At 36.2% G+C, this 13,241-nt stretch overlaps 1 protein-coding gene and 1 pseudogene across 1 annotated transcript in view; both read right to left on the bottom strand.

Moving 5' to 3' along the window:
- PDSS2 (decaprenyl diphosphate synthase subunit 2) overlaps positions 1–13,241 on the bottom strand; it is a 210,322-nt gene that overhangs the window by 89,491 nt on the left and 107,590 nt on the right. Inside the window, exon 3 of the mRNA XM_019735068.3 lies at positions 2,657–2,855. Within this exon, the coding sequence (XP_019590627.2) occupies positions 2,657–2,855 (199 nt within the window). The remainder of the gene's footprint in view (positions 1–2,656; positions 2,856–13,241) is intronic.
- LOC148758776 (cytochrome c oxidase subunit 7B, mitochondrial pseudogene) lies at positions 3,572–3,803 on the bottom strand (annotated as a pseudogene).

Below are 13,241 nucleotides of genomic sequence, written 5' to 3'. Positions count from 1 at the left end.
TTTGATTGATGATGGGCAACAAAGAGAGAAGGCACACACTGCTGTGCTGCAGCATATTTTTGTAATCAACATCAGTTATCTCCCCCCAAAATCTTGCAGTTCAGAGACTCTGACTACAAAGATATTTGTAAATTTTTATAACAAGAGCTTCTATTTCAATTAGTAGAATGTTGACACTTGTTCGGATGCAGTTATGAATTATGGGTATGCCACAACCAATTCCAACTATTCCACTCGTTTCTTAATGTAGTAAGAACCTGGTTTTTACCACAACACTGTGTGCTTTAACAAAATTTGTACTTGTATTATTATATTAATTAATAATTTTATCTTCCATGTTGATCTTTTAACTGAATTTCCAATCTTACTCATAATGGCTTTACCTCTGATAGAATATACTTCCAAAAGCTTTACCTCGATTCCATGAAGAAATGGAAAAAACAATATATTTTTAGAATTAACTAAAATGATTTAATTACTTAAAGTACCTGATGACACTCAACTAAAACTAGAATTATTCAATTATTTGCAAAGTTTTTCTTCTGACAATGGAGCCAAAAAAACATAAAGCTATTGCTTCCCTTTTCCTATGTGCATAAAAATCTTATAGTTAAAATGAATGAAATTTAGAAGAACAGTCATTTATCTAAATAAAAGTCAGAGTCCACAGAGTGGTATGCATGTATACCTTCTACAGCGGCACGTGTTAAATCACCATTTTCAGGAAGTCTCCTTAAAGTAACTACTAACTTCAGAAGTAGATCCTGACACGTTTTCATCAAATTTGACTCCTCTTGTTTTCATGTGTTCGGTGATACCACTATGGCCTCCACAGTGGATAGTAAATGTCAACAAAGATTTTGTGCAAGTTACACATCCCTTATCAACTTCCTCGAGAAATAAAAATCCAGTACTTTTAAAATATACATACTTTTATTTTTTTGAGCTTACTGCTGCCAAAGATTTACTGCAAAAACAAAGAGCTGCCAAATAATAAAATAGCTGTAGCTTTACATTATACAAGCAAGCGTGTTCAGTCTACTCTCTACTCACTCTACGCAGCCTTGATTTCCCACACATATTTCATACACACCGAACCTCTAACTTACTTTGTTTCCCATTGAGTTTTTGAAGTGGTGCCTGGTGGCTTTGTGATTCTTGAAGGCTATGCATGGGCCTTAGGATAACTGGATGATACACCAACTGGCCAGTTGGGGCAGCAGTGTCAAATACTTCTCCTCCCACCCGAGACAAAGGAGTTAACTGTCCCTAGATATTTGCTATCAGTAATTGCCCTACATTCTGTCCTTGATTGGGAGGTGTCTGAGTTATGAAAAGAGACTGTCTTTCAGATTTAATATTACATCTTAACATAACTCCACTATACATGGGTTTCACCTTCTATAAGCCTACATTAGACAAAAACTGAGGCAGAGGCTGGAAGTGTAAAGTGGAGATCTACAAAACCTGTGCTGGCTTATTCTAAAGTAATTATTAGCAATCATTCTCTGTTAAAAAATAAAAAATCCAGGACACATGCTAACTCAGATGGGCTTCTGGAAGAGCAGACTTACACTGAGACTGACCTTAGCAACCCAGGATGTGCGCTCACTTGACCTTCAAGGGAAGGAGCTCTGCCCTTCTCTGCCGGTCCTCCTCCTTCCTTCCTATTGGCTGGAGTGCGAACACAATGACAACCATGTTGGGCCATAAAGTGGTAAGATAAGGCAGCAGGGCAATAGGATAGAAGGAGCCTGGGTTCTTAGCTTTGTAGAATCACCATGCCAACCTGGGACTGCCTACTTCTGCATGCTCTTACATGAGAAAAAAATAAAACTCCTATTTTGTTTTGCCACTGTTATTTTATAGTCACACCTAATCCTAACTGATATATAAGAAATACCTCTACGATCGTTCTATAAAGCAGTTTGGTACTATGTATACTAAAAATATTGCAACCCTTTGAACCACTTCTAGGTATTTATCTTAAAAAAATAATCTGGAACGAGGAGAAATGCTGTGTCAAGAGGTTTGCTGCAGATCTATTTATGATAGTAAAACATGAGAAGCAACCTAAATGTCCAAAAATGAGGAATTTGTTAAATAAATATATTACATCTAAATAACTGAATGTTGTGAAGCCATTAAAAAGTTTATGAAAAGTTTGTAACGTGAAAATGCCCACATCATAACATGAAGAGGGAAAAAACAGGCGGGATTAACAAAAACCTTATATATGCAAATTTTCACCTATGTTACTAAAAAACCCACATATATAAAGGTATGAATAAACAAACAAAAAACACTGAAAGAAAATACATCAACTTATTAACGAACAGTGATTATTTCTGGATAGTGGGATGATGAGTAATATTTATTTCTATCTTCTTGATATTGAATATTTAACACTATCCTATCATTAACAAATAATTCCATCTGTAATCAGAAAAAAATAGAAATTCATTTCAAAAATTTTTCCTAACATTCACTGTTTTATCTGGTGCTGACACTGCCACCACCATCACCACAATTTTACGGAGCACCTATCTCCACCCAGGGAGTTGGGGCAGCAGGGTACATGCCTCCGTGGCTCCTGCAGTCAACCAAGAGCCATCTAAAGGCCATTCGGACACAAGCAAACCCCACCCAGTTTTACCTTGGTGTTCTGTAGCACAGCTAGTCCATTACAGGCATTTGCTAGAAGAAAGTCTCCACTCAGGATAGCTATTTTGTTTCCAAAATGCATGTCTTTCAGTGGCCCATCAGAAGATTGCAATTCATTTAAATTTACTATCCCACGATGTACAAGGAGAGCCGTATGGATAAGTTCTGTGATCTCTGCCAGACTTCTTTGACTAAAACATAAAGGTAAGACTTGTCTGAGTGTCAGGAATACCACCTTATCACTAATGCCAGACTTCAGTTTTCAACAATAATATATTTATAGATTAGTCTCTTTTTTAGGTTGTTTCCTTTTAATGAAGTTTTTAAATTGAGATATAAATGACATGTAACATTATATTAGTTTCAGGTGTACAACATAATGATTCAACACTTGTATACGCTGCAAAATGATAACCCCAGTAAGTCTAGTGACCATCACCACACAGTTACATTCTTTTTCTTGTGATGAGAACTTTTAAGATCTACTCTTTTAGCAACTTTCAAATATACAATGCAGTATTATTAACCATAATCACCATGCAGTAGTACATTACATCTGCAGGACTTATTTATTTTATAACTGGAAGTTTGTACCTTTTGACAACCTACACCCATTTCACCTACCCCTACCCCCTGCCTCTGGCAACCACAAATCTGTTCCCTGCATCTATAAGTTCAGATTGTTTTGTTATTAGATTCCACATATAAGTGAGGTCATATGGTATTTATCTTTTTCTATCTGACTTATTTCACTTAGCATTTTGAAGTCTGTTGTTTTTTTTTGGAGGGTTTTAAATGTACTTTATTTCTTTAATCATGCCATATTTTAATGGGTACACAGTGCTTTTACGTGGCATCAATTATGAGTTGGCTTTGAAACAATTCAGTATTATACCAGGTAAGATGATTACTGATCTCTTCATTCTTTTGGAGTGACTCTGCTAACAGGGGCAGGTTCCATCTATTCCAATTTGTGTTGCTGTATATGTCCATATAGTGGCTCTACTAGCTAATACAGCATTACCATATATGTCATGGAAATCGGGTATACATTTCTGGTGGCTCTGCCTTGCTGCTGTTTGCTGAGTGTTTGGAACTTAGAGATGACTTACTATGGTTTTGGCTGAAGGAAATATCATGAAGCTAAAGATGGAATTGTCACAACTACAGTTGCTGGTTTGGTTGCAACTTCACATCAAGTACCCTTGCAAAAAGACTTCCATTAAGTTTTTAACAGAGGTCTCTCCACCAAGTAGTTTGGGATCTATAAGCAGATCTTGACACCTTCCTTCTCCGTATCATTTCCCACTCTCTACCCCATGAATCACCAGGATTCCCAGAGAAGATGGCTAGTGGAGGGCTATCATTCACAGTTCTGTTTACTTTGAAAGTTCTCAGTAAACTTTCCAATCTCTGTAATGCTAGGATTTCGGAGAATCCTTGCTAGTATCTAATAGAACTCCAATATAAGTGGGAATGTAATTTGTGCTAGGCGTTAGGCTAACCTTTATACATTATCTCGATTAATCTTAAATGCAACAAAAGAGTAAATTCATGGTTTAGATTTAAACCTCCTTACATCCCAAAGAAAATCACCAAGGATAGAGGCTTATAAGTCTACTGAGAAGTTAACAAAATATTTTTTAAAAGGAGCTAACATTTAAAATTATCCTTTAAAAGAGAGACTAAAAGAAAGGAATAAAAACATATTTTATTAGTACCCTGCAAGTTTTCTAGTTTATAAACCCATTCACTATAAAAATCCAGTTACATTTCACAAAAATTGAACAATGAGATTATGCGCAAGTATAAAATTCAAGAAGGGTTAAGCATTGGATAAATCTCTCATGCAGTTCAGCTTATGAAAGTAATAACCAGGCAAGCAAGAAATTGTAGGTGTTTTAAATTACCCTAAGGATGAAAATGAGTAATTGTGAGCTTTTAATAAAGACATCTATAATCATAAAACAGCATTCATTAAATAAATAGCAATTTTTAAATGCCACATGGCCAGAAACAACAAAAAACAATGCTAATAATGAAAGTGAAAACCCATCATTTGTTACAGTACCCACCATTTGCAAAGAACTCTCATTTATATGATCAACCTGTGATTCTAATTACAGCAGGTCTGGAGAGGCTAAATACCTGATCCAGAACACTCAGTTTATAAAGGACAAGGCTGGAACTCAGAGTCACCTTATACTGACCAATGATAACTTAAAATGTTTATTTACCAAATGAATAGTAAATAAGGGGGTGGGGCAAAGTTACCAATGTTATCAACACTAGTATATGCCCACCACAAATTTGTCCAATTTTCATCCTAAAGTTCTCAGCACTAAGGAAGAGAGAACCTAGGAGAAAGTATATTATGAACAAACTTGACGCTTTTGTTCATAATAACTGGGGAAAGTAATCAAATTATTTCGAAATCATTTGGTTGGAACCAAATCAACTGATTTAACCCAATCAGGAATCTAGATAACAGTTCTACTTCCACCTAAAACATCAGACTGGGCAAATCCCTTAAACGCTCAGGCTCTTGGTCTCCTCATCGTTGGAGAAAGAGTCCCTTCCAGTTCTAAGATTCAGGGATTTCAGTTCTAAAATTTAATATTCAGTTCTAAAATTCTAAGATTTGAGGATTTAAAAAAAATTACCTGGACTGGTAGTTAATTGTTTTAAAAAAGACTAAATTACTGTTATTATCGGTACCTACATTTCTATAGGGAATAGAAATTGGAAAAAAAAAAAAAAAGACAGTCATCTTGAAATCCATCCTGAGAGCCCACTATCTAGTACTACGTTCTTAACTTCTAAAATTTTATCATCAGACAAACAACTCCAGATCACACTGCGCAAGGGTCTAATTCAGTGCACAGCAGAGAAGCAATATGAAAGAAGCTGAAAATATTTTCTTCTCATCATCTTATTCCTATTTTAGCCACCCAAAGCACTCTAGTAAACTTTCAATGTACTGGATTTTTAAAATTATCTTCAATGAAAGTCTTTATGCCATTTTATGTACATATACTTTAGTATTTTGGGTTTTTTTTTTATGCTAAATCTTGATTGGAAAAGAGTCTCAAATGAATACCACGTATGATAAGTAATCAGAGTAAGGAAGTAATTACCACATTGGATGTAACCTAGAGGATTAATCGATGTTTTCAAAAGAATTTTCACCAAATTGCTTCCTTTCAATTGTATGTTAAACAACTTCATCTGTTTTGACCCATTTTCTTTCATCATTTCTCCAAATTTTTTAGCATTCTAAGCTTTAAAAAACGAGGAGGGCAGACATTGCTAGTTACCTATTCATTCTTTCCTTCCTCACTACTAACACACCTTAGATTATATTTGGAATGACAATGTACTCAATTAAACACACTCACCTTCCCAAGATCCCTGAGACTAGAGGTGATCATATAGCACAGTCTGGCCAATGAATGTAAGTAGAAGTTCACTAGGTGAAGTTTCTGAGAAATAAATCTACAGAGTTCCTAACATAAGGGGACAGATTCAGCTGCTGTGCACCTTTGGCACTTTGGCTCACCCCCTTCTTCTGACTGGAATGTGGCCCAGCTGCCTGGAGACAACAGTAGAGACCTAAGGATTCCAAAGAAGGCTCCCATGGAAGAATGGTGAGCAGGAAGAAAGGAGAAGCCTGGGCCCCTGATGACATCTTTGAAGGTTATGCCAGCTCCGATATGCCCACCTCTGGACGTTTTATTATCCAAAATCAATAAATACTGCACTCCTTTAAGCTACTGTTTGTTAGAGTACTATTATATACAGCCAAATAAATTACTACAACATATGGTCAATAAAAATTATACCACAAAAATGGTAAAGACATTTTACATTCATGTTTCTGTACTATGGTTTTAGTATCTGATATTCATGTCTTGGAGATAGGTCCACATTATTTACAAATAGAGAACTTTATACAACATTTACAAACAGAATCTCCTTGTTCTGTTTAACATCTATCTCTATAGATTTCCATTGTTTGGACGTGCTATGCAACTGCTGCTCTAGTGTGAACAATAAATCTTTACTTGTTTAGTCTTTTTAAGAATCAGCCTAGATGTCACTTCTTCTACTTAGTCTTCCCTCACTTCCCCAGAGTTAACTCCTTCTGTGCCTGAAAGACTCTGAACATATTACTAGCTCAGTCATTTATTGCACTATACTGTAATTATATCTGTAGCCCTGTATCTTCCTGCCATCTCTCTCCCTCACTACCTATTAGTAAATTACACTATCCTATTTCCCTGGGTTGACTATAAATATTTGTTAAATGAATAACTCTTTACTTAGAAATCAATTTTATAAAGGTATAGAGGATTATTATCATTCTTAGTTTCAAAAGGGTAGGAATTATACAAACTAAAAAGTCAGGTTTGTAGAATCAGAGTTGTAAGCGACCCCAGAGGTCAATTAAATCAATTAACCCTTTCCAGGGATTAGTGATAACAAATTACACAGGAGCCAGGTCTGTTGATGAATAGTTTTAATTATTAGACATTGTTCCTTATATTAACTTGAAATCTCTTTAAATGCTTTGTATTTTTAAGTTGGTCTTAAAATGGTAGAACGGTCAATTGTTTCACCACACAGGCAAGGAAGATAAAAGACAAAGTCTTCTTTCTTTCTCTTTCTTATTCTACCTTTTCCTTCTTCTTCCTCCTTCCCACCTTGCTTTTCTTCTTTTTGAGAGGTTTAACAAAATACAGAAAAGTTCAAAGAATAATAGAATACACAATATTCCACTTAGAAATAAGGAATGTTTACACTATGTCATTTTTAACAGTTTTTAAAGGTGCATTTAAATTTTTCATTTTATTTTGGTAATTTTCAAAAGAAAGAACCTCTGTGGGTCCTAATCTAGTTTCAGCTACACCTTTCATTCTCCTTCCAGATTATTTTGGAACGAATGCCAGATATCATGTCATTTCATCTGAAAATACTTCAGATATTCTATTTTTAAAAATGCCTAATATAATAGCAATTATAACTCCCACTAAATTAATTACTTTGAGCCAATGAATTACTGTATGCTGAACAATTTAATATAATCTTGTAAGCATAATAACTCAATTAACAGATTAATAATGTAAAACTCACAACAGTTATCTGAGGTAAGCATTATTATCTCTACTGTACAGAAGGGAGCTGGGCTGGCAGACTAAGTAGCTTGCTCAAGTTCACACAGCCAGTAAACTGCAGAGCTGGATTCAAGCCCAGTGTTCCCTGATTCTAAAGCCCAGGCTCTTTGCATATCAATAGAAAACTAATAAGAAGCCTAAACACTTAATGTACAAAATTCAGGGTGTCTCTGAAAGTATTAAAATGTGTAGGCAAGAGTTATTTATTTAAAATCATTTTATTTGAATCCTAAAAGATTGTTTTAATTGTAAAACTTACTTTCCTGTGGGAAGAATAAAATTGAAATTTACAAAGAAATTTTTGGAAAAGAAAATAAGAGGCCTGCCATTCTAGATTTTAAACCTCATTATGAAGCTACTGCAATTGTGAAAACTATGGAAATATCATGAAAACAAACTAATAGATTAGTGAAACAAAATCCAGAAAGAGATCTAAATACATCTGAAAAATAAATTATTTATGGTAAAGATAATATCTCAAATTGTTAGAGAAAAGACGGATTCTTATTACAAAAGATGTTGGGCAACTGCATATTGATTAAGGGGGGAAATAATAAAGTTAGACCCCTACCTTACGCCACAGAAAAAACATATTTAGTTGGATTAAAGATCTAAATGTGAAAAAACAGAACTATAAATTTAGGTCAAAAGATAAAAAAGGAAAACTCAATACTAAAAACCTATTTGAAACCACTGTGGCCCATCTTGATGGATATAAAGTAACATTTAAAAAAATTTTAGGAAAACATTCTTATGACCTTGGGGTGAGAATGCCTTGCAAAATAAAATAGGAAGTCAGGAAGCCATAAAAAAAAATAATGGATCAATTTGAGTAATTACAATATTCAAAAATGTTTATATAAATAAACCACAAAAAAACACCACGGCAAATATAGACTTGAAATAAAGTACTTGTAACACATACAATAGATAGAAGATTATATTCAAAATATGTGTGAAACTTGTCCAAATTAGATAAGAAATTAATAAGAAAAAGATAAACAGCTCAGGAGCAAAATGGGAAAGGATATGAAGAGGTAATTCTAGAAGAAATACAAATGGCCAAAAACCACATAAAACAATGCTCGGCCTCACTAATAATTTGGAAAAGTAGTACTATAATAATAATGAGATAATATTTTTAGTCCATTAGCTTTGCAAAAATGAAAAAGATCAGAAATGAGGCAAGCAGGAAGACGAAGAAACCATTAAGTCCATCACTTAGCTCCTCCGCACAAATCCCCCGGTGGCTCCCCATCTCACGCAGGGTAAAAGCCCAAGTCCTGCAGTGGACTCCGAGGCCCAACAGCCTGCCCAGCGCCTGCCCCTTACCTGTGACCTCCTCTGCTCCTCTCTTCCCTCCCTGCTCACTCTTCTCCATCCACATTGGCTTCCTTGGTGTCTCTTGGACACACCAAGCCTGTTCTTGCCTCAGGGCCTTTCCTCTCTTTGGACCAGTCTTCCTTATAAATATATCTGCAAGGCTTAGTCACTTCCTTCCTTCAGGTCCCTTCGAAGTTCACCTGATCAGGGAGGCCTGCTCTGACTACTCCATTTACAATCACAACCCACCCATCCTCACCAGCACTCCCAACCTCCACTTCCTGCCTTTCTTTTCTCTCCATAGTACTTACTGCTCTCTGACACACTAGCTATTTTGTGTTTTATTTCTCTCATCACAGCTCCATGGAAAGAAAGCTTCGTAAGGGCCAAGAACAGAGGCGGGAGGGGAAGAAGCAAATAAGAGAAAAAGAATTCCTAAGATATACTTCAAAAATACCAAAATTCAAAAATATCAAGGCATATGAATGATAATAAAAAGGAAAAATATATGCTTTTAATGCCAGGTAAAAGAATTTTTCATGGAGATAACTTTTAATGAATTGTAAGTGTCAAATATTAATTTTTTATAAGTAGGCCAGACACAAAAGTTCCAAGAAATTCATTAATTCATTGCAATAATTACAGAAACATAATGATTTCCCTATTTTGCCATTTATTCACTTCAACCTAAGTGAAGATGGAACTTTGAATTTTGGGTTTGCCATGATCACATCATTTAAAACTAATCTCGTTTCATTACTGCATTTGGAAATGAGAATTCTGATTTTGAAAACAGGTGACTGAAACAAAAAATCTTAACCATTAAAAGCAAAACGCCAAAGCTGCAGGCTGTAGTAATGGCGACCTCCAAATAGAGATCGAGTCACAGGTTCAAGGGCTAAAAAGAATGACCAGGCCTTACTTCCAGGCCTTACTTCCAGCTCTGACTACACATACTAAGCAATTACTAAAAGTACTGAGGGCTCTGTGTCTCTTTTAGGAAAGCTCATCTGACATTCTAAGTTAGAGTATACTACATAGAAAAGAGGCAGAAAATAAAAAGTTTGCCGCTGGTCTCATTCAAAGGGAGTAGATACTTGAGTCTACATTAGAATCTTGCCTTGCCATGAAAACACGAGGTCTGGAAGTGAGGAGGAAAAAGGACAAAAATCCTTAACAGTACTTCAATAAAAACCTTTAGAACAAAGTTCTCTCACATTCAGTACTGTAATTTTGAACTACTAGTAGTTTTGCAGAAATATAATTTTAAATAATCACAGTTTAACACAAAGACTTGTATCTCTTGATTTATTTCCAAAAAAGAAAGCTCAGTATTTTTTTAGATTTTTAAATAAAAATCGTACGTATTTAAAGTACATAACATGATGTTTTGATAAACATATACATAGTGAAATGATTACTCTAGTCAAGCTAATTAACACATCCATCTCACATAGTTGCTATTTTTTTTTTTTTTTTTTCACAAGAAAGCTCAGTATTGATGTGTTCTGTAATTAGTTCCCTCCACATCTGCTGACCAGTCTACAAAGACGTGAGCTGCCTTCGTGGTAGAAGTCATACTTGAGAAAGCAGAGGATGCTGGGACTCAGCAAGAAGTCACAAGTTATTCCTAGCAATTAGCCAACCAAAATGGAATTTGCAATACATTTTCTCTTTATGCATGAACATAGTCAAGTTCTGCTTAGTGATCAACTCACACACCTATGAAACTAACAAAGCATAACTAAGCTAGGAAACTTACTGTATTTAATAATGTTTTAAGAAACATTATTTTGAATAACTACACACAAACCTGACACTGTCAACACATAATTATCCTGAAGGTCAACTAGATGCTCATTATGACGAGAAAGAGGAGTAACTAACAGCATCTGGTTTCTGGAAACCGTTTAAGCTGGCCTGTTTTGTGCCAGAGAAGCAAAGGGAAAGCCTAGCTTGGCATTGTTATCTAGGTCTCTAAAAGTACTTTTGGGTTTGGGTATCACAAAAAGGGTTAAAGACGCGTAAGACTACTAAGAAAGCCTAACAAGACATTTGGGTGCTGTGGCTGTCACTGCCAGGGCGGCCCTTGGAGGGAATGCCCGTATTAATTCAGTTTATCAGATGGACAGCGGATCAACATGAAACAGACTTGCTCAGGGCAGACTGAGCTGAGTTTCCTGACATGAATTCCAATGAGAGCCCTCTGCACTCCACCACCGAGCTCGGCCATTTTTTACTGTTGCAGCTCCCTGGACAGATGGGAATCCCTAGTGATGAGCACATAAAGCTGCCTCTAACTCAAGTGACGGCTCATTTCCCCCGGCTGAAGGCAGACATTAATATCCTGAGGAGATCAGACCCGCCTCTCTGACCCCCATCTACTGAAGCAAAACGACTGTCCTATTTCTTCATTTAATAAGCTTTTAATGAAGAAAACCAAAACCCCTCTCTGACTGCTGCATGGTTCAACATAAAATGGTTATACAAATACATCCGATTCCATGTCAAACTTTTCCAAAATATCTGTCCCCCTCCCCACGGAAGACAGAGTCTGTCACCCGCCCCCACCCCCCCCACAGTGCTCATTCTTCATGGAGTTTAGTTCTCTGCTCGGATAATTATGAGCCGTCTCCATGTTACGGCAGGTGGAGGATGAAAGAACTGGTTACAAAGAGTACACTGGTGTTTCCATTTTCACTACATACCTCTTTCTTCAAAGGTTCATCATGTCAAAACTGCTTCAGGCACAACCAGACTGGGAGAAATGACAGTCCAGTGACAACCCAGATAGAACACCAGAAAATGCTTCTGAGCTAAATTAGAATATGAGAAAACTAAAAATATTTGGTGAATTGGAGTTGACATACATACGTTGGTTTTAGGAGGCATAAAAGGAAGGATGTGTGATGGCAAGTGAAGAAGACACGCAGATTTGTACCTGTGAATCTTGGAGGTGGCTTAGAAATGAGGGAAGTCTGAATCATTACTGAAGTTTAGTGCTGGGCCCATGCCTATTGCCAGGCTCTGAGAGTTCTGAATTGCTTCCTGAGAGGCTGAGGTTTGAGTTTTCTCTCCTTGAGAAAGAAAGCAAGTCGGGGTTAGGAGGAAAGTGAAGGCTGTATGTTAAATGGGGCACAGGAAGCACTGCAGGAGAGAAATGTCATTCTGCAAAGACCTCTCCAGCTAATAACAGGAGGCAGCGATGAACTGAAAAGGGAACCTTGGCAGGCTTCATTCAGGCCACGAAATGTGTCTAAGGCTGGGAAACGTGAAGGGAAGGTGAGTGTAAATGGGCCAAGATCTCTTTCCCATGAAAAAGAGACATCAGGGCACAGGCTGCACAGTGATGTGCTTTAAATTAGCTTGCTTACACTGCTACCTAATCAGCCGAGGTGTCTAGAGTCATGAGAATAAATCCTAAGTACTCCTCCGAATATTTCACCAGGTCTTTTCATGGATAAAAGGAGAGTGGTTCCCCACCATGTTTAAATCGGAGACAATAAAAGCCATAGGCAGGTACTCAGTGTACATGCTAATTAATGCACAATTAATGTGCTATGTCCCAGATACTATGATTTTTTTATATAGCATCTTGTTTAGTCTTCACCACATTTAGTTATTAATCCTATTTTATAAATGAGGAAATGGATTTCCACAAGGGAAAGAAATGTCAGGGAGCCTTTACAGGAAATATTATCTAGGAGAGGGAAAGACATACAATCTGAACATTAAATGGAAGGAAGATTTAAAAGCAAAAGACATTTCCAAATACCTTTTTAAACAGTCAGATCCTACAAAATACTCATTACTGTGCGTTAAATTATTTCAAACTACAGATATGGCTATAAAAATTCTTAATAGCACCACTGAGGGCTATTTTACAAAAGCTTTATTGAGATACCATTTACATATCATAAAAGTCACCTGTTTTTAAACATATAATTCAATGAATTTTAGAATTTACAGAGTTGTGCAACCATCACTACAATCTAACTTTGAAACATTTCTGTCTCCCTAAAAAATAAACCTTATTTTCATTTAGAGTCATTCCTTATTTAGGCTATTTGTCTTGATTTT

Source organism: Rhinolophus sinicus, chromosome 2, assembly GCF_057876585.1.
Source record: "Rhinolophus sinicus isolate RSI-liver-muscle chromosome 2, RSI-T2T, whole genome shotgun sequence".
NCBI lineage: Eukaryota > Metazoa > Chordata > Mammalia > Chiroptera > Rhinolophidae > Rhinolophus > Rhinolophus sinicus.
Note: the sequence above shows the minus strand (reverse complement) of the source record. Positions and strands in the feature narration are given on the sequence as shown.